This window comes from Tachyglossus aculeatus, chromosome 7 (assembly GCF_015852505.1).
Source record: "Tachyglossus aculeatus isolate mTacAcu1 chromosome 7, mTacAcu1.pri, whole genome shotgun sequence".
NCBI classification, from domain to species: Eukaryota; Metazoa; Chordata; class Mammalia; order Monotremata; family Tachyglossidae; genus Tachyglossus; species Tachyglossus aculeatus.
In genome coordinates, this window is record NC_052072.1 from 47,010,920 (window position 1) to 47,035,477 (window position 24,558).

At 43.4% G+C, this 24,558-nt stretch overlaps 1 protein-coding gene and 1 non-coding gene across 2 annotated transcripts in view; one reads left to right on the forward strand and one right to left on the reverse strand.

Annotated features, from left to right (window-relative positions):
• TSPEAR (thrombospondin type laminin G domain and EAR repeats) overlaps positions 1-24,558 on the reverse strand; it is a 196,812-nt gene that overhangs the window by 50,762 nt on the left and 121,492 nt on the right. Inside the window, exon 2 of the mRNA XM_038749174.1 lies at positions 1,475-1,695. Coding sequence (XP_038605102.1) covers positions 1,475-1,695 — 221 coding nt within the window. The remainder of the gene's footprint in view (positions 1-1,474; positions 1,696-24,558) is intronic.
• Positions 6,160-6,297, forward strand: LOC119931182. Its single transcript, XR_005452039.1, has one exon. It is a non-coding gene; the product is annotated as a small nucleolar RNA SNORA7 (small nucleolar RNA).

Genomic DNA, 24,558 nt, shown 5'->3' on the forward strand with positions numbered 1-24,558 from the left:
GGTTGTCCCATGTGGGGCTCACAGTTTTAATCCCCATTTTACAGATGAGGGAACTGAGGCCCAGAGAAGTTAAGTGACTTGCCCAAAGTCACACAGCTGACAATTGGCGGAGCCGGGATTTGAACCCATGACCTCCAACTCCCAAGCCCGTGCTCTTTTCCCTGAGCCATGCTGCTTCTCTAAGGAGTGGTTGTGTTGTAACCAACAAATGTATATCACAGAGCAATTATCTCTTTAAAGTGGGATTCATCAGGAAGGTAACCCCTGCGTTACAGGGGAACTGAGGAATATTTCATTAGCTTTGGTATCTTTTTTATGGTATTTGTTAAGTACTTACTATGTGCCAGGCACTGTACTGAGGGCTGGGAGAGATCTAAGCTAATCAGGTTGGACACAGTTCGTGTCCCATGTAGGGCTCACAGTCTTAATCCCCATTTTATAGATGAGGTAACTGAGGCAAAGAGAAGTGAAGTGACTTACCCAAGGTCACACAGCAGACAGGTGATGGAGCCAGGATTAAAACTTATGTCCTTTCACTCCCAGGCCTGTACTCTTTCCACTAGGCTACACTGCTTCTCATGGAGTAATAGTAATTGTAATAATAATAGTAGTAGTAGTCATGCTGCTACTTTGCCAATTACTTCCCAAGTGCTTAGTACAGTGCTCTGCACACAGTAAGCGCTCAATAAATACAACTGAATGAATTAATTAATTAGCTATGTGTTTCTGTTTGACCACCTAGATTTGTCCATCTCTGATATACATTTTCCCTGAGCTTCTAATACAGTACTTTTAAGTAGGCTTCCGACTTATAGACTTAAATAGACTTCTGGCTACATTTTGTTTTTAGTTGGTATTTTCAGCCTAGTTCTCAACTAAAATTTCCATTTGATCAGTTTCCTTTACTAAAAGTTAATATTGTATGTTGGTGATTTTTTCAGCCATCCCCTCTTGGCTAAAATGTTTAATGTAAAATTGCACAATGGTTCTTTAATATCTATCTTCCGCCTCAGTTCCTGTCCACTATTCAGACTTAAATCCAATATATTATCTTTGGGTGGATTCCAGGGCTGGTTGTTCCAGGTTTTTAATCCTACCCAAAAATCTTACTTCTTCACATTCTGATATGTAATTCTGCAGTCTATATGCTGCAGATAAGCAAAATCTTGCACTAATACTACCAGCTCTAATTTTACAGCTTCCCCAGACTCATCCTCCATATCCTGATTAGGTAATTTACAGTACAATCATACCACAGTATTTTAAAGTATAGAATTCCTACTCACAGAAGTCTAGAGAGTATTCATTTTATCTGGTAAGATTTACTAATGATCCTATGGGGTGAAAATTACTATGACAATATTAGGGAATCACAGCGGGAGTGACTTGGTTTTTCTCCTAGGACACTAAAATCTGAACTCAGTAATTGTCCTGTGTCAACCTGCACTTGACTCCATGTCCAGAATTCACTTACCTTGGGCAGAGGTTTCACAGCTTTCAAGGTGACAACGATGGAAAATTCCTCAGGGAAGAGGTCACAGTTGAGGAAAATCCGCGAGGCGGGAAAGCTGAGGATTTGGGGAGTGGATGCCGAGAACTGGAATCCGCGGGCTCCCTGGGCCTGGATCATCCTTATTCCAGTTGTTCTTCCATTAGAAGGGATCACTTCCGACAGAATGTCTAAAGGACGTAGATCTGTGCCAAACACATCCCAAAGATGGGTCATTCCTGGATTGCCGGATTGCATGCTCTCGTCCCAAGAGAGTCAGATTCATTTCTTATCAATCAACCAGTCAGTGCTATGATTGAGCATTTATTGTGTGCAGGCCACTGTACTAAACACTCGGAAGAGTACAATACAAAAGAAATGGTAGACACATTCCCTGTCCACAGGGACTTATTCATTACAGATCAGCCCGACGCATAATCTTTATTAAGGATTTCTATTATTCTTCTTCTAAATGGTATTTATAGTAATATGAAAAGCATAAGCAGCATTGGGATCAGGCAAGTACTCAAAAAGTTTGGCTGCCTTGAGAATTTTTTTAAAATAAAGATCCTAATACAACTGACCAGGTCAGAATTGGAGAGGCCTTGTCTGATCCTTTCCCCATCGCCCCAGAGCAAGGTAGGATTGTGTACTAATTCCTTAAGCACAGTCTTGTTCAATCTATTCAACACAACCATTCATGAGGATGCAACAAGGAATCAAAAAGTCCACATCAACAATTCTGATCCTTCAATAAACTCTTTCAACTCAAAAGGAGGGTAACATTATTGAAAGTCCTTCAAATTCTCTCACGGAAGCGCCCGTGATTTTTTTTAATGGCATTTCTCAAGTCCTTACAATGTGCCGGGAACTGTTCTAAGTGCTAGGATAGATACAGGATAGTCTGGTTGGACACATTCCCTGTCCCACAAAGGGCTCACAGTCTTAATCCCCATTTTACAGATGAGCTAACAGGCTCAGAGAAGTTAAGTGGTCATCCAAGGTCAAAAAGCAGACAAGTGAAGCGGCAGGGATTAGAACCCAGGTCCTTTGATTCTCCCACTCGTACTGTTTTCACTAGGCCCCACTGCTTCCCCACTTCGACTGGAGTAATGTGCCCTCAAAGTACACCCACAAAAATATTTGCAGAAAAATTGTGAACTATTTCAAGTGCTTCAGACAAACGGACTACTTGTCAGCATCTGGTACATGTGACATTCAGGAAGAGATCCCCAGGGTGGCACAGAGAGGAATGTTATCACTGTAAATTCCCTGTGGGCAGGGATCGTGCCTGTTTACTCTCTTGACTTAGTGGAAGAGAACAGGTCCAGGAGTCGGATAGCCTGCATTCTAATCCTGGCTCTGCCATTTGATTACTGTGAGATCTTGAGCAAGTCACTTTCCTTCTCTGTGCCTCAGTTCCCTCATCTGATAAATGGGGATTAAGACAGTGAGTCCTAAGTAGAACAGGGACTGTGTCTATCCCAGTGCCTAGAACAGTGCCTGGCTCATAGTAAGCACTTAAATACCACAATTATTATTATTTTTATTATTCTAGAGTGTGAGCTCCCCTCCTAGACTGTGAGCTCGTGGTGGGCAGGGAATGCCACTGTTTATTGTTATATTATACTTTCCCAAGAGCTGAGTACAGCGCTCTGCACACAGTAAGCGCTCAATAAATATGATTGAATGAAGGAATTCATTCATTCCTTCTTTCAATCGTATTTATTGAGCGCTTACTGTGTGCAGAGCGCTGTACTCAGCTCTTGGGAAGTACAAGTCGGAAACATATAGAGACGGTTCCTCCCCAACAATGGGTTCACAGTCTAGAAATGAACTCTGTGTCTCAGTTTCCTCATCTGTTAAATGGGAATTCAATACCTATTCTCCCTCCTACTTAAACTCAGCTCATGTGAGGTAGGCACTGTGTCTATTACCTTTTTTCCTGCCCAGTGCTTATATTAATGGCATTTGTTAAGCGCTTACTAGTGCAAAGCATTTCATTCATTCATTCAATCGTATTTATTAAGCGCTTACTGTGTGCAGAGCACCGAACTAAGCGCTTGGGAAGTACGAGTTGGCAACATATAGAGACGGACCCTACCTAATAATGGGCTCACAGTCTAGAAATGAACTCTGTCTCAGTTTCATCTGTTAAATGGGAATTCAATACCAATTCTCCCTCCTACATAAACTCAGCTCAAGTGAGGCAGCCACTGTGTCTAAGATTACCTTTTTTCCCTCCCAGTGCTTATATTAATGGCATTTGTTAAGCGCTTACTATGTGCAAAGCACTGTTCTAAGCACCGGGGGGATACAAGGTAATCAGGTTGTCCCTTGGGGGGCTCACAGTCTTAATCCCCATTTTACAGATGAGGTAACTGAGGCCCAGAGAAGTGAAGTGACTTGCCCAAAGTCACACAGCTGACAAGTGGTGGAGGTGGGATTAGAACCCAGGACCTCTGACTCTCAAGCCCGTGCTCTTTCCACTGAGCCATGCTGCTTCTCCGTTGCTTAGTACAGTATGGATACGTAGTAAGTGTTTAACAAATATTACAGTTATTACTATCATTGAGAAGCAGATGTGATAAGGCCCCAGTTCCCAGTGAAACAATACAAAAACAACAACAAAAAAAAGCACTTTAATCTTCAGTTACCAATTTTTTTTCCATTTAGATTGTTAGTGTGCTATTTTTAACACTGCTAGGCACCTACAGCGCTTAGCACATTTTTGGTAACAGGTAAATTAATTAGAACTTTAATTTGTGCATTTCATGCCTTGGACGTTCCAAGTTTCAATCAGAGTATTACTTAGGGGTTTGAATTTTGATATAAAACATAATGAATGTCTATTCTTAGACAGGCAACAAACATATAGCCTCAGGGAATGACGAGGACATTTAGAGAATCATAAATTGTGCATCTGATAAATGTAGGCATCAGTCTTACACCCACACCTCAGGCATAGTTAACCTGGCCAGGCTGTTGCAAAACCATGCCAAAAAAAGGCAATTACAGTCTTTTAACACTAGCCGCCACGCCCGCCTTTTGATGTCCTCACGAATACCGTGCTATGGGGCAAGACAGAAGGAGAAAATTGAGCCTACTCCTGATAAGAACTTCCCAGGCAATTGTTTAATCGTAATTTGAATCTCTTTTTTCTTCTAAATCTATGAAAGCTTATGATCTGCCATAACCTTCAACAAACATTGAGCCCAGAAACCTCGTTTACATTGAATCCATATTCAGGAAGACATCTGAGGGAGAAGGAGGTCTGCGAGAAGAGAAAGAGAGGTGCAACACTACCCCACCCTTTTGGAAATGTTCATTTGTTTCCTTCTGGAATGATCAGTCAGTCAAGAAAACCAGAAATGCTCCAGATGGCAAATGCACCTAAGAAATAAAAAGGATCAATCAATCAATCAATCAATTGAGCGTTTACTGTGTGCAGAGCACTGTACTAAGCGCTTGGGAAGTACAAGTTGGCAACATATAGAGACAGTCCCTACCCAACAGTGGGCTCACAGTCTAAAAGATCCTATCCGTTCTTCTCGGAGGAGCAAGTTCAGTTCTGGCCCTGTTCCTGGAATGTAAATCCAGTCAATCAATCAATCAATCTTATTTATTGAGCGCTTACTGTGTGCAGAGCACTGTACTAAGCGCTTGGGGAAGTACAAGTTGGCAACATATAGAGACAGCCCCTACCCAACAGTGGGCTCACAGTCTAGAAGGGGGAGACAGAGAAAGAAAAACAAAACATATTAACAAAATAAAATAAATAGAATAGATATGTACAAGTAAAATAAAATCCACGGCGTGATGACTCCAAGATGGCCTTGTAAAGTTACTTGGAGTGTGATGACTGGAAACTCCTTGTGGGCAGGAACTGTGTCAACTAACTCTGCTTTAATTATAGTGTACTCTCCCAGGCGCTCAGTACAGTGCTCTGCTCACAGTAAGCACTCAGTAACTGCGCTTGACTGATTGGAGGACTATAGAGTGGGCTGACCCAGACACTCCTAATCTGGAGTCACACTCCAGCGTGGCTCAGTGGAAAGAGCCCGGGCTTTGGAGTCAGAGGTCAGAGGTTCAAATCCCGGCTCCGCCAATTGTCAGCTGTGTGACTTTGGGCAAGTCACTTCACTTCTCTGGGCCTCAGTTACCTCATCTGTAAAATGGGGATTAAGACTGTGAACCCCCTGTGGGACAACCTGATCACCTTGTAACCTCCCCAGCACTTAGAACAGTGCTTTGCATATAGTAAGCGCTTAATAAATGCCATTATTATTATTATTATTATTATTATTATTATTGAATTGGAAGACTCCACCCTGATCCATAGTCCCATTACTGGAGTTAAAATGGAATCATTTTAACATTTTAACACAGCTCCAGGAAAACTACAGCTCCATTTAACGGGTCATGCCAACCCATCAGCCACTTTAGCTGTGCCATGGCAGGTGCTGAACTGTATTGGAAACACCACGGCAGTCTGCAATGCCCATGTTGCTTTATTTTTCAGGATTCCTAGTAGATTACAGATTACAGAATGCCCACCTTGGCATCAGAAAGCTTCACCACTGATAGCATAATTCCAGCAGGCAGAACCGGATCCTGATTCTCAAAGAAGTGCTCTATCCACCGGATTAAAGGCAGGGGACACGGTATGTTCCCTCTCAGGGTTGCAGCTGGAGAGTTTCCAGTCCTCTACCAGTCTCGGCTACAGGAGGGAGAGTCAAGCAGAGTCCTACCCTTTCCATTCCTAGCTTGGGCAGTGGCTAGTGAGCGGAAAGCAATATGCTACAAATCAAAACTCACCCCTGCTGAGCAGCAGCGTCATTGGAGAGAGTCAAGGTTGGCACAGAAGGCCGCAGTGGTAAACCACTTCTGAATTTTTACCAAGAAAACTCTACGGGTACATTACCAGAACGATTTCAGATGGAGAGCGGGGATTTCTGGGGGAGATGTGTCCGCGGTGTCGCTATGGATCGGAAACGACTCGACGGCATAAGACAAGACACTGTATGAGCTTGATAAATGCTGTTGATGATGATAATGGCGATGACACTGGACATCTATCTGTCCTGGGATGATTTGACGTTTTGTCAGACAAGACAGAGGTTAGAAGCGTTCTCGGAAACCATGACCTCGGATCACCCTTCCGGCTCCCCAGCGTGGCGAATCTTTACCTGGCTACGTGCTCTGTTGTTAGGCTCCTACTGCGTCACAGAAGCATCATCTTCAAAAGTGAAACAAATTCTTATGCATATCCATGTTGCCAACTTGTACTCCCCAAGCGCTTAGTACAGTGCTCTGCACACAGTAAGCGCTCAATAAATACGATTGAATGAATGAATGAATGAATATGTACATAGTATATATGTTTGCTCTACCCATGAAAATCAGCACATGACATGGATCTAAAAGGGAAAAGACTGGATCTAAGGAATCAACTTGTACTTCCCAAGTGCTCTGCACACAGTAAGTGCTCAATAAATACGATTGAATGAATTAAATTAGGCAGTGGGCCTAAAAGAGATATAATTCCCAGCGCCCTAGCTTTGACGTCCAGTTATTTTTTTTTTTTCAGGGAAAATTTCAGAACAGATGTTGTACAGGGGAATGATGCCCGCACCCTCCACTCCTCTGTCGCTAACTTCCTCACTGTACCTCGTTCTCACCTGTCCTGCTGTCGACCCTGGCCCACGTCCTTCCCTTAGCCTGGAATGCCCTCCCTCCTCACATCTGCCAAGCTAGCTCTCTTCCTTTAAAGCCCTACTGAAAGCTCACCTCCACCAGGAGGCCTTCCCAGACTGAGCCCCCCTTTTCCTCTCCTCCTCCCCATCCCCCCGCCCTACCTCCTTCCCCTCCCCAGAGCACTTATATATATTTGTACAGATTTATCACTCTATTTTACTTGTACATATTTACTATTCTACTTATTTTGTTAATGACGTGCATATACCTTTAATTCTACTTGTTCGGACGATTTTGACACCTGTTTCCATGTTTTGTTTTGTTGTCTGTCTCCCCCTTCTAGACTGTGAGCCCGCTGTTGGGTAGGGACCGTCTCTAGATGTTGCCAACTTGTACTTCCCAAGCGCTTAGTCCAGTGCTCTGCACACAGTAAGTGCTCAATAAATACAATTGAATGAATGAATGAATGTATTCTAGTGCGTTCACAGCCGTTGCCCTTGGACACAACTGTCCAAGCCTTTATGGCAGTGGCTACAACACTTAGTACAGTGCTCTGCACACAGTCAGTGCTCAATAAATACGATTGAAGGAATGAATGAATGTATTCTATTGTGTTTTCAGCCGTTGCCCTTGAACACAACAGTCCAAGCCTTTATGGCAGTGGCAACAACACTTAGTACAGTGCTCTGCACACAGCGCTCAATAAATACAATTGAAGGAATGAATGAATGTATTCTAGTGCGTTTTCAGCTGTTGCCCTTGAACACAACTGTCCAAGCCTTTATGGCAGTGGCAACAACACTTAGTACAATGCTCTGCACACAGTAAGCACTCAATATATACGATTGAATGAATGAATGAATGAATTCTAGTGCATTTTCAGCTGTTGCCCTTGAACACAACTGTCCAAGCCTTTATGGCAGTGGCAACAACACTTAGTACAGTGTTCTGCACACAGTCAGCGCTTAATATGTTTTGTTTTGGTGTCTGTCTCCCCCTTCTAGACTGTGAGCCCGCTGTTGGGTAGGGACCGTCTCTATATGTTGCCAACTTGGACTTCCCAAGCGCTTAGTACAGTGCTCTGCACACAGTAAGCGCTCGATAAATACGATTGAATGAATGAATGAATATTTAGATCTAATGATGTTGTTAAAACTGTTTTTTCATGATTTCTAATTCTTAAAAAGACAATTTTACAGTTTTATCTATCATACCCTACCATTTTCTTGAAACAAAGCAATTTTGCATTCAGTAGAGCCATCACCATTTGTATGATGGCGAGGAGGCCCCTGCCCTCATCGCCGTCTTCACAATAATAATAATAATAATAATAATAATAGCATTTATTAAGCGCTTACTGTGCACCAAGCACTGTTCTAAGCGCTGGGGAGGTTACAAGCTGATCCCCCCTTCTTACCTCCTTCCCTTCCCCACAGAACCTGTATATATGTATATATGTTTGTACAGATTTATTACTCTATTTATTTATTTTACTTGTACATATCTATTCTATTTATTTTATTTTGTTAGTACGTTCGGTTTTGTTCTCCGTCTCCCCCTTTTAGACTGTGAGCCCACTGCTGGGTAGGGACCGTCTCTATATGTTGCCAGCTTGTACTTCCCAAGCGCTTAGTACAGTGCTCTGCACACAGTAAGCGCTCAATAAATACGATTGATGATGATATGTTTGTACATATTTATTACTCTATTTATTTATTTTACTTGTACATAGCTATTCTATTTATTTTATTTTGTTAGTATGTTTGGTTTTGTTCTCTGTCTCCCCCCTTTTAGACTGTGAGCCCACTGCTGGGTAGGGACTGTCTCTATATGTTGCCAATTTGTACTTCCCAAGTGCTTAGTCCAGTGCTCTGCACACAGTAAGCACTCAATAAATACGATTGATGATGATGATCCCCCCCTCTTACCTCCTTCCCTTCCCCACAGCACCTGTATATATGTATATATGTTTGTACAGATTTATTACTCTATTTATTTTACTTGTACATAGTTATTCTATTTATTTTATTTTGTTAGTACGTTCGGTTTTGTTCTCTGTCTCCCCCCTTTTAGACTGTGAGCCCACTGCTGGGTAGGGACTGTCTCTATATGTTGCCAATTTGTACTTCCCAAGCGCTTAGTACAGTGCTCTGCACATAGTAAGTGCTCAATAAATACGATTGATGATGAAATACGATTGATGATTTGTATATGCTGTTGAAGCTTAGAGCTATGCCATGGAGGGTTACCCATAATGGAAAGGTCTAAGCCAAATCATCAGAAAAGTCAATTCGCCTTTGCTGGGCAGCAGCAGCATAGGAAAGAGTCAAAGGTGGATGAAAAGTTGACCGAAACTTTGATCAAAGACAACGGCAGAGACTCCAGCTTTTTACTGCGGGGAAGAAGGCAGTGGAAAATCCATATCTTTACCAAGAAAACTCCATGGATACACTGACCATAATGACTTTATGACAGAAGACAGGACGCTCTGAAGAAGGTGCGTCCATGGAGTTGCTATGGGTCAGAAACTACACGACGGCATTTGAAGATTTGAAGTTAGCCATCTTCATCATAATGCTCTTACTTTAGTCCATTTTTTCTATAGGGCTATGGAATTTTAATGACTGCAAATTTCACTTTGGCTTAATCCCCTCCCCTCCCTGACTCTTGAGGTATTTTGACTGACTCGATAGAATGATTAAAGCCCATTTCAATTCAATCTTAGATCACGACATCTATTTAGCGGTGGGGCTTTTAGTTCTCAAGCTATCTTTTGGCTAAATAGAATGCGAGAGATAATGTTTTTAAAATTAAGTTCCGTATTTCCACATGTTCAGAAAAATTCCAATTCAAAATCTTTGGTTGCTAGCACATATTTGCCAATAAACACAAATGCATTGTGTTTTATAACTTATAATATAATATTTATATTGTTACAGTCAGCATTTGGGGATTTTAGTAAGGCACTATGTACGTTACATTATTTCCTATGGAAAACTACAGTTTGGCACTCTTTCATTCTGTTTTCATTCATTCAATCATATTTATTGAACGCTTAATGTGTGCAGAGCACTGTACTAAGCGCTTGGGAAGAACAAGCTGACAACATATAGAGACGGTCCCTACCCAACAATGGGCTCACAGTCTAGGAGGAGGAGACAGACAATAAGACAAAACATGTAGACAGGTGTCAAAACTGTCAAGATCAATAGAATTATAGCTACATGCACAGCATTAATAGAGTAGTAAATATGTACAAGTAAAATAAATAGAATAATAAATCTGTACAAATATATACAAGTGCTGTGGGGAGGGGGAGGAGGGAGTGCGGGGGGCGCGATGGGGAGGAGGAGAGGAAAAAGGGGGCTCAGTCTGGGAAGGCCTCCTGGAGGAGGAAACTCCATGTAACCTTTTAAGTGTGCTAACCAGAGCATAGCACTGGTTACTATGCTAACTATATATATATCATCATCCCATCATCATCATCAGTGGTATTTATTGAGGACTTACTCTGTGCAGAGCACCATACTAAGCACTCTACAAGCCGCTACGTTCCCTGTCCACACCGAGCAATAGGATGTTTCCCAGCAAGCGGAAACTGGCCCAACCCAACCCGAAATGCCGCTGGGAGCCCACTCGGAGTTCACACCCTGGGGAAAGTGCAGAATAAATCCTTGTCCCCTCCACTCATTTAAATCCATAGATCTTTGCAGAGTTGGTCTCTCCTTCCTTGGGAAAGAAAAGGGCCCTAAGATACTTTCCACCTTTCTATGGATAGACTCAGAGAACTGATAGAGAAGCAGCGTGGCTCAGTGGAAAGAGCCTGGGCTTTGGAGTCAGTGGTCAGGGGTTCAAATCCCGGCTCCGCCAATTGTCAGCTGTGTGACTTTGGGCAAGTCACTTCACTTCTCTGTGCCTCAGTTACCTCATCTGTAAAATGGGGATTGACTGTGAGCCCCCCGTGGGACAACCTGATCACCTTGTATCTCCCCCAGTGCTTAGAACAGTGCTTTGCACATAGTAAGCGCTTAATAAATGCCATTATTATTATTTGATGTTCAGAATTTTTTTTTAAAAGCACTTATAGGAACATACTTAACAGTGTAATCAACCCCCAGGGATGTTTTCCTCAGATGTTCCCTGGGAGTGAGACCACAGATAGACTGAAGGCAGACTGAGAAATGGGAGCAACCACTTGGTAAGGAGTAAAAAATATTTTAGATTCTAGCCCTGGTGTGTCAATTCTGCCGGCTTGCTGAATTTCCTGGACTGAAAAGCAAATCTAAACATCTACATAGAAACAAGAACATTATTAAAGTTTTACAAATGATAGCTTATCTTCATTCCACTCACGTAAGTAGTTGGGAATATGGCACGCATACAATTCTTGAGACGTTATTGGGGAAATAACCACTGTTATACTATTAAAACACAAGTAATGCATTACTGGTTCATACACCTAATGATCTTTCCAGCCCTTTGTTCTGTCTTTGACAAGTATCCTCATGAGCAGAGGCTGAAAGCATTAGGACTCAGGTTTGGGAAGACGAAGGCAAGTGAAAGTCAAAGCATAATTGACGTCTATAAAATTATGAATGAGGTGAACAGGATGTACAGAGACATGTTCACCAAATTCCACAGCATCAGGTTGAAGAGATCCCCATTGAGACTTTTTTCAAAAAAAGCAAACAGAACGGTTCTTCTTAAACATTTACTATGTGCCAAGCACTCCAGAAAGCACTGGGGTAGACAGTTTGGACACAGTCCCACATGATGCTTACTAGGTTCAACACCAAAGGAGACACTTCTTCACACTGTCGATGGAAAGCACGTGAATATGTTGACATAGGCTGACAATAACAATAATTTTAAAAACAGGATGTGATCATTTCACGGATGGCTGATCCACAGTGGAAGGAGATTTAAAGATGTTGAAGCGTTGCATCCCTAATCACCAGGATTGCTAATAATAATAATGATGATACTTCTTCTAGACTGTGAGCCCGTTGTTGGGTAGGGACGGTCTCTATATGTTGCCAACTTGTACTTTCCAAGCGCTTAGTACAGTGCCCTGCACACAGTAAGCACTCAATAAATATGATTGAATGAATACTTGTTAAGCTCTTCCTACATGCCAAGCACTGTTCTAAGCACTGGGGTAGATACAAGGTAATCAGGTTGACCCAAGTGAGGCTCACAGTCTCAATCCCTATTTTACAGATGAGGTAACTGAGGCACAAAGAAGTTATGTGACTTGTCCAAAACCAAACAGCTGACAAGTGCCTGGGCGGGAATTAGAACCCATGACCTCTGACTCTCAAGCCCATGCTCTTTTCACTAAGCCACGTTGCTCCTCTGGCAGTGCTTACTTATCCTCCCATGGGCCCGGGATTAATGGTTATGACCGGCAATGTCGCTATGACATGCTACATAAGCTGCTTCAGAAGCAGCGTGGCTCAGTGGAAAGAGCCCGAGCTTGGCAGTCAGAGGTCGTGAGTTCTAATTCCGGCTCCACCACTTGTCAGTTGTGTGATTTTGGACAAGTCGCTTGACTTCTCTGTGCCTCAGTTACCTCATCTGTAAAACGGGAATTAAGAGTATAATGGGGATGAAGACTGTGAGCCCCACGTGGGACAACCCGATTACCTTGTATCTCCCCAGCAATTGGAACAATTGCTTGGCAAATAGTAAGCGCTTAATAAATACCATTATTATTTTTTATATTATATTATATTATATTATATTATATTATATTATATTATATTATATTATATTATATCCAGCTTAGCTGGTTATTGTCACCTGGCCATGAGGCTTTCCATTCCCAGGCTGGCTGCCCAGGACCACCCTCCCAGCTAAAGGGGTTGGGGGGGCTCATGATGATAATGATGATGATGGTTTTTGTTGGGCACATACTATGTGCCAAGCATTGTTTTAGGCGCTGGGGTAGATACAAGGTAATCGGGTTGTCCCACATGGGGCTCCCAGTCTTAATCCCCATTTTACAGATGAGGTAACTGAGGCACAGAGAAGTGAAGTGACTTGCCCAAAGTCACACAGCTAAGTGGTGGAGGTGGGATTAGAACTCATGATCTCTGAATCCCAAACCCGGGCTCTTTCCACTGAGCCACGCTGCTTAATACAGTATGGCTATGTAGTAAGTGCTTAACAAATATTGCAGTTATTACTATCACTGAGAAGCAGATGTGATAAGGCCCCAGTTCCAGGTGAAACAATACAAAAATAATTATAGTACTTGTAAATTGCTATGTGCCAGGCACTGTTCTAAGCACAGGGGTAGACACAAATTAATCAGGTTGGACACAGTCCCTGTCCCTCATGAAGTTCTCACTCTTAACCCCATTTTACAGGGGGAACTGAGGCCCAGAGAAGTTAAGTGACTTGCCCAAAGTCACACAGCTGATAAATGGCAGAGCTGGTATTAGAACCCATGACCTCTGACTCCCAAGCCCGAGCTCTTTCCACTAAGCCAAGCTGTTCCACAGCCCTGTCTCTGCCCTGGGTTTAGCTCCCACTGACAATCACTAATCCCACCATCAATTAGCAGTCATTAATTGATGGGTCTGTAGGAACTCTGCGCTTTGTTTAAAAAGGATATGACAGAGACAAGTTTATTCTACTAGCACTTCTTCCAGCACTCGTAGGGAGAGGTGGTCAAGAGGCAGATATTTCCCTGCTTTTCAAGGCCACTTCGATTTTGAGTAAACCGGAGCTTCTCTTACACAGAACAGTATCTCATTTAATTGAAGTACAATACAGGATAGGTGCATCAGGATGGGCGGCAAACCCCTTGGGTGAGGTTTTCTACCTTGTTCTCAAGGTGATTAGATTCATTTAACCCCACTAAAGGAGCAGCTTCATCTTGTTTTCAGGTACTCCTACAGAAACAAAATGAAGATATGTTGTGAACCGGATTGCACTGGTAACCAGAGGCAGGCCTGCAGCTGAATCGCTTCGGAGAGGAGGGAAGGGGGCAAATGCAGGACCTTAACCATTTTGCTTCCACAGGTCCAAGAGCATATTTGGTGGCTGGGGTTTCTGGAGGCTGCAATGGTGAGGGTCTGCTGGTTCAACTCCCTCGTAACCAAGGTTGCTCCAAAGGGAAAGGGGAGTGGGGGGATTATTGAGCACCTCCTGTGTGCAGAGCACATTACTAAGCACTTGGAAAAGCACAATATAACAATAAACTGACACATTCCCTGCCCACAATGAGGTTACAGCCTAGAGGGTAAGACAGGCATTAATAGACATAAATAAATTACAGACATGTACATAAGTGCTCTGGAGGCTGGGAGGGGGGATGAATAAAGGGAGCAATTCAGGGCAATGTGGAAAGGAATGGGAGAAGGGGAAGGAGGGTTTAGTCAGGGAAGGGAAGAAGAAGAAAGAAGAAAGAAGGAGGAGGGAGGAGGGAGAAAGAAGAAAGAAAGAAGTGGAAGAGGAGGAAGAGGAGGAAGAAGAAGGAGAAGAAGGAGAAGAGAAGAGAAGAGAAGAGAAGAAGAAGAAGAAGAAGAAGAAGAAGAAGAAGAAGAAGAAGAAGAAGAAGAAGAAGAACAAGCAGAGGAGGAGGAAGAAGAGGAAGAAGAAGAGGAGGAGGAGGAAGAAGAGGAAGAAGAAGAAGAAGAAGAAGAAGGAAGAAGGAAGAAGAAGAAGAAGAAGAAGAAGAAGAAGAAGAAGAAGAAGAAGAGGAAGAGGAGGAGGAAGAAGAAGAAGAAGAAAGGAGAAGAAGAAGAAGGAGGAGAAGGAGAAGAAGAAGAGGAGGAGGAGGAGGAAGAGGAAGAAGAAGAAGAAGAAAGAAGGAGAAGAAGAAGAAGAAAGAAGGAGAAGGAGAAGAAAGAAGGAGAAGAAAGAAGGAGAAGGAGAAGAAGAAGAAGAAGAACTTTTGTTAAGTGCTTACTATGTGCCAAGCACTGTTCTAAGTGCTGGGGTAGATGCAAGGTAATCAGGTTGGACACAGTCTGGCATGGCTCAGTGGAAAAAGCATGGGCTCAGGAGTCAGAGGTCATGGGTTTGAATCCCAACTCCACCACTTGCCAGCTGAGTGACTTTGGGCAGGTCACTTAACTTCTCTGTGCCTCAGTTACCTCATCTGGAAAATGGGGATTACGACTGTGAGCCCCACGTGGGACAACCTGATGACCTTGTATCCCCCCAGTGCTTAGAATAGAGCTTGGCACATGGTAAGTGCTTAACAAATACCATTATAATTATTACTATTATTTCCACATGGGGCTCACACTCTTAATCTGTTTTACAGATGAGGTAACAGAGGCTCAGAGAAGTCAAATGACTTGCCTAAGGTCACCCAGCAGACAAATCTTTCACTGTACACTGTACTAAGCACTAAGGAGAGTACAATATAACAATAAGCAGACACATTCCTTGCCCAAAGGAAGGTTACAGTCTAGAGTTTACAGTCCACATGACTGCTGTATGCTGTTCAGGAGTTTGTCACCAATTGCGGCTCTGGCTCCTCGCAAATCAAATCACCAGGCAGAGAGAAAAGTAAAGAAAAGCCAAACAGCTGCGATTCTCTGCTTCCAATCAACCAGTGATGTTTATTGACTGGGCACTTACTCTGTGCAGAGCACTGTCCCAAGCACTTGGGAGAATAAGATAGAACAAATAGGCATAGCTCTTGCTCTCTCTGTGATTCCTAGGGGTGTGTTTCTGGGATCCTAACAGCAGGAAATTCATGACTAACAGTAAAGTCTGGCTTTGTCATTCCATTATCATATCTGTGGCTAATCTATTTAGCCCAGGGGTTGGGAACCTATGCCATGCAAGCTAGATCTGACTCTCCTTGATACCAGATGTGGCTCTCGCACATACATGCCCACCTGAGGGCTCGGCATTGTCACGTAGCTTGCCCAGTCTATCCCCTTGAACCAGACAAGGGCTGACGGAGAGTCAAAGGCAGTTTTGCTTGTTGGTCTCCGCTGGTGGAATAATAATAATAATAATGGCATTTATTAAGTGCTTTCCATTATTAAGCTGAATACAAGGTGATCAGGTTGTCCCTCGTGGGGCTCACGATCTTAATCCCCATTTTACAGATGAGGGAACTGAGGCACAGAGAAGTTAAGTGACTTGCCCAAAGTCACACAGCTAACAAGTGGAGGAGCCGGGATTTGAACCCATGACCTCTGACTCCAAAACCCGGGCTCTTTCCACTGAGCCACGCTGCTTCTTGCCACCCAGCCCATCCCAGGGACTGGTAAGAGTCTCACTACCCACGCCGGTTTGCAAGGAGAACTGGAACTATTCTCCCCTTCGTCATCTTAGGGCCCATTACAAGAATGGCCTCACGTAGGCCTCGTCAGGACCAACTTTCCAACCCCTGACATTTTTTTCATTAATCTATAGCAAATATTTTGCTCTCATTTAATGAAGAAAGTATTTTGTGTTCTTGCGTTTGCTCCATACATCTAACAATGCGAAAGCAATAAATACTACCTCCAACCCCCTCAAAAAAAAAAGTTTGGGGATGAAACAATACAGTATTTTAGAAAACTCACGTCTCGGGTAAACATAACCTTAAAAATGAGGTCAGTTTTCCATTTCCTTGGGTACAAGCATCACCTAATTAGATTTCTCTACAGAGTCATTTCTTGGCATAAATCAAAAACTCCTCTTGGAGTTCATGCCAGGTATTCTCTTATTACTTTACCTAGCTCTTACGCATCGTCTATTAAATCACATATTACTAAACAACTGCTACCAGACGGAACATAATATAAAACATCTTCAGTAATGCAGCTGTACAGCTGAAGAAGCCCTCTTAAAAACAAAGTATGTAATGGGAAGATCCTGTCCGCTACTTGCAGACCAGCTGACTTCAGTAGCCTTTCAAAAATGTCTTCTGCCATTTTTTACCAGCCGGCACTATTATAACAGGATGCCCAGAGGAGCAATAACTTGGCATGTGAAATCCCTTCCTATTATTGCACCTCAAACTGATGTATAACTAATCATCACATATCTTTCCTAGAAACATTTTTTGAGGTCGCCCAAGATCCTTGTGGGTTAGAAGAAAAAGTAATATTGAGCAGATTCCACACTCCCTGATCCCTGAATGGCCAAACAGAGACATTATGGAAGTTTACCCCATCATGAAAGGGGCAGACAGGGTGGAACTAGAATTAACATGGATTTACATCCGTCTTCTCAGCCTCGCACCTGTGTTTCTTCAATCGCACATTTAATTATTTAGTTTGATCACTCACTATAAATATAGGGCAATACAAAAAGAATTGAACACTCTCAAAACTTTTCTGTGTTAGAGTTTGCTAAACTTGGTTCTTCGGAAGGTCATTCCGTGTACGGTACAGCAAACCACCATCAGGTCGTAACAACATTTACCACTGCTACAAACTGATGGAGCAGAAAGGGTGTTTCTGCAAAGGACAGAGCACCGGGCGGCCAGGTGTGTCTGGGGAAGCCGTGAATCGCATTCATGTCAACATGCAGAGAAGTTCCAGGAAATCGACAAGGAGAGCTAGCCGTTCCTCATCCCACGGTCTGGTACATTCTCCATAAGAGGCTGAAGATGAAACCTAACTGCTTGCACCTTCTGCGGGCCCTAATGGAGGCAGATAAGGTGAAACGCCACTTCTCCTGGAGTTTTCAGTCAGATGGAAGATGAAGATGACTTTGCAGGTCGCCTCACATTCAGGGACGAGGCTACGTTTCATTTATGCAAAACAGTGAATCGCCACAAGGTTGCATATGGGGCACTGAAAACCAACATATAGCAAGTGAACATGTAAGGGATTCGCCATAAGTTAATGTCTTTTGTCCCATATCATTCGTTCAATCATTATTTATTGAGCACTTACTGTGTGCAGAGCACTGTACTAAGCACTTGGGAAGTACAAGTTGGCAACATATAGAGACGGTTCCTACCCAGGAACAGGTTCACAGTGTAGAAATCATGTACATGGGTCTTTGGTCCACTCTTTTTGGCATCATCATCATCAATCGTATTTATTGAGCGCTTACTGTGTGCAGAGCACTGTACTAAGCGCTTGGGAAGTACAAATTGGCAACATATACAGTCCCTACCCAACAGTGGGCTCACAGTCTAAAAGGGGGAGACAGAGAACAAAACCAAACATACTAACAAAATAAAATAGAGTAGATATGTACAAGTAAAATAAATAAATAAATAGAGTAATAAATATGTACAAACATATATACATATATACAGGTTCTCTGTGTTTGGCAGAGAACACAGTGCCAGGGATCACGTATCTGGACATGCTGATGGAGTGGTTTTCCCCACAGCTACAGGAAGTTTCTGACAACTTCATTTTCCAGAAGAATGGGGCTCCACCTCACTTTCATCTCACCATCAGGAGGTTCCTTAATGATCCATGGGGATGGATTTGGCATCCTGTTCAAACCTTTGACCTGCCTCTGGAACAGTGGCCACCCAGATCCCCAGATATGATACCGTGTGACTTTTTCTTGTGGTGCTACATCAAAAACCTCGTGATTGTATCGCCTCTTCCTCACAGCCTTGAGGAAAGAAGGAATGCATCGTAGTTGCCATTCCGACCATCAACAGTGATATGTTACAAAAAGTCTGGGATGAATTAGATTACAGGATTGATGTGTTCCATGTGACAGGAGGGGCACTTATTGAGCATTTGTAAGATTATAGAAATAACTGAGACAGTTCCTTTACAAATTGGTTTTAACTACATTTTTACATACAGTATAACAGTTACTAATAACATTTTTAAAGTGTTCAATTCTTTTTGAATCACCCTGTAGTTCTGAAAGCGCAAAGCTCCCTGCGGATAGGTAACGTTTCTTTTTTGTGATGTCATTTCCCAAGTACTTTATATAGTGAGTGCTCAAAAAATAATTATAACGATGATGGTATTTGTCAAGTGCTTACTATGTGTCAAACACTGTTCTAAGCTCTGGGGTAGATACTAGCTAATCAGATTGGACATAGGTCCTGTCCCACATGGGGCTCCCAGTTTGAATCCCCATTTTACAGTTGAGGTAATTGAGGCATAGAGAAGTGAAGCCACTTGCCCAAGGTCACACAGCAGACAAGTAGCAGAGCCGAGATGAGGACCCAGGTTCTTCTAACTCCAAGGCCTCCGCTCTATCCACTAGGCCATGTTGCTTCTCTACCGTGGCATGGCTCAGTGGAAAGAGCACGGGCTTTGGAGTCAGAGGTCATGGGTTCAAATCCCGGCTTCGCCAATTGTCAGCTGCGTGACCTTGGGCAAGTCGCTTAACTTCTCTGGGCCTCAGTTACCTCAGCTGTAAAATGGGGATTAAGATTGTGAGCCCCCCGTGGGACAACCTGATCACCTTGTAACCTCCCCAGCGCTTAGAACAGTGCTTTGCACATAGTAAGTGCTTAATAAATGCCATCATTATTATTATTATTACCATGACTACTAATCAATCGATCACTTGTACTTATTGAACGCTTACTGTGTGTATTAAGTGGTTGAGAGAATACAATTTAACAGCATTGGTAAATATGTTCCCTGCCCACAATGAACTCACACTTTAGAGGGGTCTACTACTACAGACCTTATAGCAACATAATGAGAGGGCACTTACTGAAGAGTGAAGAGAAAAGAATACAAAGCAACAGAAAGCAACATTTTAACGGAGCAGGGATTGAGGTCAGGCTATTTGTCACTTTGGAAGCAGGACAACTGAAAATATTAATAAACTCGAGAAAAGTGTGGATAAATTCATGGACCTATAGAATAAATTACTGGAAGGGAAGTTAGAGAGAAATGTTAAGAATATTAGCTGTTTCATCCCAAACCCTAAATCTGGATGTCATGGCTGGCAACGATCACAGTCTTCATCCAACTATACCTGAGCCATGGTCAGGGCCAGTGCTGAGTTTGCACAGGTTACTCTCCCTCTTTGTTCATCATCCTGTCTCTCGAATTGGAAATGCTTCAAGGAAATAAAACGAGTCGCAGCCTGTTTGTGCGCACAATATGGCCAGAACTGTAAGTCCACCATTTAGCAAAGGAGATGCTCTTACTGACGGCAGAACAGCATGCTCCTCAGAGAGGGGAAAGCGGCTGTTAGCCTGGACAGCAGGATACCTCCAGGACTCCAAAGTCTGCAGGAAAATCCCAAGCATATTTGATCCCTTTCCTAATGATTAGCCTGTCATATCAGATCAGGGGCTGGGATCCAAGACATAGAAAACAGGAAGCCATGCACACGGAAATATCCTCGAGGGCCTTTGCCAAAGAGAACACGTCACTGCTATGAATCAGGGTGCCCTTTCCTCTCCATCCAAACTGCTGCCACACTAATCCAAGCACTTATCCTATCCCACCTTGATTACTATACCTCTCAACCCTCTGTCTCTCCCCACTCCAGTGCATATTTCACTCTGCTGCCCAGATCATTTTTCTACAAAAATGTAGAGTCCATGTTTCCCCACTCCCCAAGAACCTCCAGTGGTTGCCCATCTACCTCCAATCAAGTAATCATATTTACTGTTTACTGGTGTGCAGAGCACCGTACTAAGTATTTGGGAGAATGCAATATAACCGGTCCATTCCCTGCCCATAGTAAGCTTACAGTCTACAGGATAAGCTTACTTATCAAACAGAAACTCCTTACCATTAGCTTTAAAGCACTCAATGCCCCTTCTTACCTCTCCTCACTGCTCTCCAACCACAACTCAGCCCACAAACTTCACCACTCTAATGTCAACCTACTCACCATATTCGATCTCGTCTATCTCACCCCTGACCACATCTGCATCCTACCTCAGGTCTGGAACACCCTCCCTCTTTATATCCAGCAATCACAGCATATGCACATAACCACAATTTATTTATATCAATGTCCATCTTCCTTGCTAGACTGTAAGCATGTTGTGGGCAGGGAGTATGCCTACCAACTCTATTATACTGATATATTGTACTCTCCCAGGTGCTTAGTTCAGTGCACACAGTAAGCACTCAGTAAATATGATTAATTGGTTGGTTGACAAGCAGGCTCCCCTCCCAGAGGCAGCACATTCGAGACAGTCCCAACAGAGAGACATGGAAGCCTGGTCCCTATTTTATGGGGGTTGACACTCAAATTCCGTACCCCAAAAAGAACCAGAATATAGAGGCTCAGTTCAAGCTGGGTCTGCTTATTAGACTTCGAGATCTAGTCACAGCTCCTGTTACTAGACTAATTTTCCAGGGACCCACAAAAGTCCATGAATTGCACCAGGGTTCTTGTGTGTTTTGACATCGGATTACCAAGATCAAGGAATCACAATACAATTTCCCCCCGTGGAAATACTTTAGGAGGAAAATACACATGGGTACATACTGCCTCTCATAGAGACACCCAGATACACACTACACACAGAGACACTTAGACACACACACACACAAATATTCAGTGGCCAATATGAATTGTCCCTCAGGCCCGCCAGAAATGAGACTGCTTTATTTTGAAAGTCTTGAAACTTACCTTGTAGCTTTTGAAATCACCTGATTCAGTTGATCTCATCATACTATCAGGCAAAAGGGAAGTCAAATTTTGTACCTGTAGAAGTAAAGAGGCTGACTGTTTCTGGATGACGGAGCAGTCTGAAAGGGGACCGTAGCTCCAAACAACCAATCGGCTGGTCAGCGTGAGGGCTGTCTCATGGTAAACTCTAGTACATGATAATGACAAGGTGCCAGGGCAATTTGTCTAAACAATAATAAGGAAAAGAGCTCAGACCATGACACAACATATCCTCCAGAGGGGTATAAAAGCCCCCAGAGTGACAGAAGTCATCATCTCAGTCAGTCAGTCACCCACTTGAAACTCCAACCACCGACACCATGGCAGACAACTGCTGCTCCCCCAGCTGCCAGCCATCTTGCTGCGTGCCCGTGTGCTGCAAGCCCGTGTGTTGCAAGCCTGTGTGCTGCAAACCCGTTTGTTGTGTCCCCGTGTGCTGCAAACCCACTTGCTGCCCAACCTCCCGCGTGGCTCTGCTCTGCCGCCCGGCCTGCGGTGTGTCCTGTGGGGCTGGAGGCGGCTCGGCCTCTTGTTGCCAGCCATCTTGTGTCCAGGATAGCTGCTGCAGCCCTGTTTGTTGTGGGTCCAGCCCCTGCCAGTCCTCCTGCTGCCAACCATCCTGCTGCACAACCCTCTCCTGTCGGCCCATCGTGTGCGTGCCCGTCTGCTGTAAGCCCGTGGCCTGCTGCCCCACGTCCTGCAGCCCACCAGTCTCCTGCACTTCTCTCCTCTGCCAACCTGCTTGTCCCAGCCCTGACTGCTGTTAAAAGTGTCCCCTCCTACCAACAAGTCGTCACACAGTTCACAGCGGAGGAGGACCGAGATGCTCACTGCAACAAGCCTGGCCCAGGATCCTCATCCACAGGGCATCCGTTAAGACCACATCTGCCTCGGCTACTGAGCAGGAGATTCTGGTTCCCAACCAGGAACCTCCTTGACCTTGTTGGAGGGGAGTTCCCCAAGCAGCTCCTCACCTAATCATCCCATTGGCCTTTTCACCCCAGTTAGGTCCTATTCCTCAGGGATTTGGGTACCCCTCCAGACTCTACCCTTTTCCACATTGCAAGCCACCTTTCCATTCCACCTAATAAAACCTGTCTGCTACCCGGCACCTGAAAAATGACTTTTCATTCCAACACAGTCACGGCCGCATCCTCTACTTCTGAATGTCCACAAAGCCAATTAACCATAAAACTCTTCTAAGGTATTCTATTTTGCACCTACTCCTCATGGAGAGCCTTGGTCAAACGGGGCATTTGGTAAGTGTTGTCTAGAAGATTCCTCTCACAGTCCATTCAGGATGAAACGTGTCAACACAGGAACCTTGCAGTAGTGTGTCTGTGGGGGGCTTGTTGTAGAAACTGGTGATTGACGCCAAAAACCCTGGGTGAGCTCAAGAGTGGTCTTCAGAAGGTGTTACTGGCCCTATTCGATCAGAAGTTCAGCAGTGTCTAGGAGTACTTAAAGGAACTGCCTAATAATATTAATAAATATTATGGAATTATGGTATTTTTGAAGTGCTTACTTTGTGCTGGCAACTGTAGTAAGCACTAGGGTGGATACAAGTAAATTGGGTTGGATACAGTCCATTTTCCACATGGGGCTCACAGTCTCCATCCCCATTTTACAGATGAGGTAACTGAGGCACAGAGCATAATAATAATTATGGTCCTTCTTAAGTGCTTACTATGTGCCAAGCACAGTTCCAAGTACTGGAATAGATGCCAGTTAATCAGGTATATATCACCTGTATATATGTTTGTACGTATTTATTACTCCATTTTATTTGTACATATTTATTTTATTTTGTTAATATGCTTTGTTTTGTTGTCTGTCTCCCCCTACTATTCTAGTGATGGGTTGATTGAATTAATACTGTGTGCTCTAAGAATGAATTCAACTACGAAATCCAATTTAAGAGACTGACATTAGCATCAGTAGATTATACTTAAAAAAATCAAGCCTGAAAAATTATAGTAGCCTTCCATCTGAAACCCAGAGTGGAGTCCAAAAATTATACAACCTTGGATTTTCTCTTTCCCATCTTCATTTCCGATTGAGGTTTTTAATGTTTATGGGGGAAGAGAAATATATATATTTCACTATATATATAGTGAGAGAGAGAGACACTGATTCCATCCAATGCAAGGAATCTCTCATCTAGCTCTAATTCAACTGGAGAGATCTCAGGCTACCAATAAAGGATGGATGTCTGGAGGAAAAGAGCGGAGAATGAGTCACTTGCATTAACCGAATTTGCTAAAAATTGATTCATAGGACATTGCCTGCTCTTGGGTAGGGACCGTCTCTATATGTTGCCAACTTGTACTTCCCAAGCACTTAGTACAGTGCTCTGCACACAGTAAGCGCTCAATAAATACAATTGAATGAATGAATGGGTAGGGACCATCTCTATATGTTGCCAACTTGTACTTCCCAAGCGCTTAATACAGTGCTCTGCACACAGTAAGTGCTCAATAAATACGATTGAATGAATGAATGGGTAGGGACCGTCTCTATATGTTGCCAACTTGTACTTCCCAAGCGCTTAGTACAGTGCTCTGCACACAGTAAGCGCTCAATAAATACAATTGAATGAATGAATGGGTAGGGACCATCTCTATATGTTGCCAACTTGTACTTCCCAAGCGCTTAATACAGTGCTCTGCACACAGTAAGTGCTCAATAAATATGATTGAATGAATGAATGAATGGGTAGGGACCGTCTCTATATGTTGCCAACTTGTACTTCCCAAGCGCTTAGTACAGTGCTCTGCACACAGTAAGCTCTCAATAAATATGATTGAATGAATGAATGGGTAGGGACCATCTCT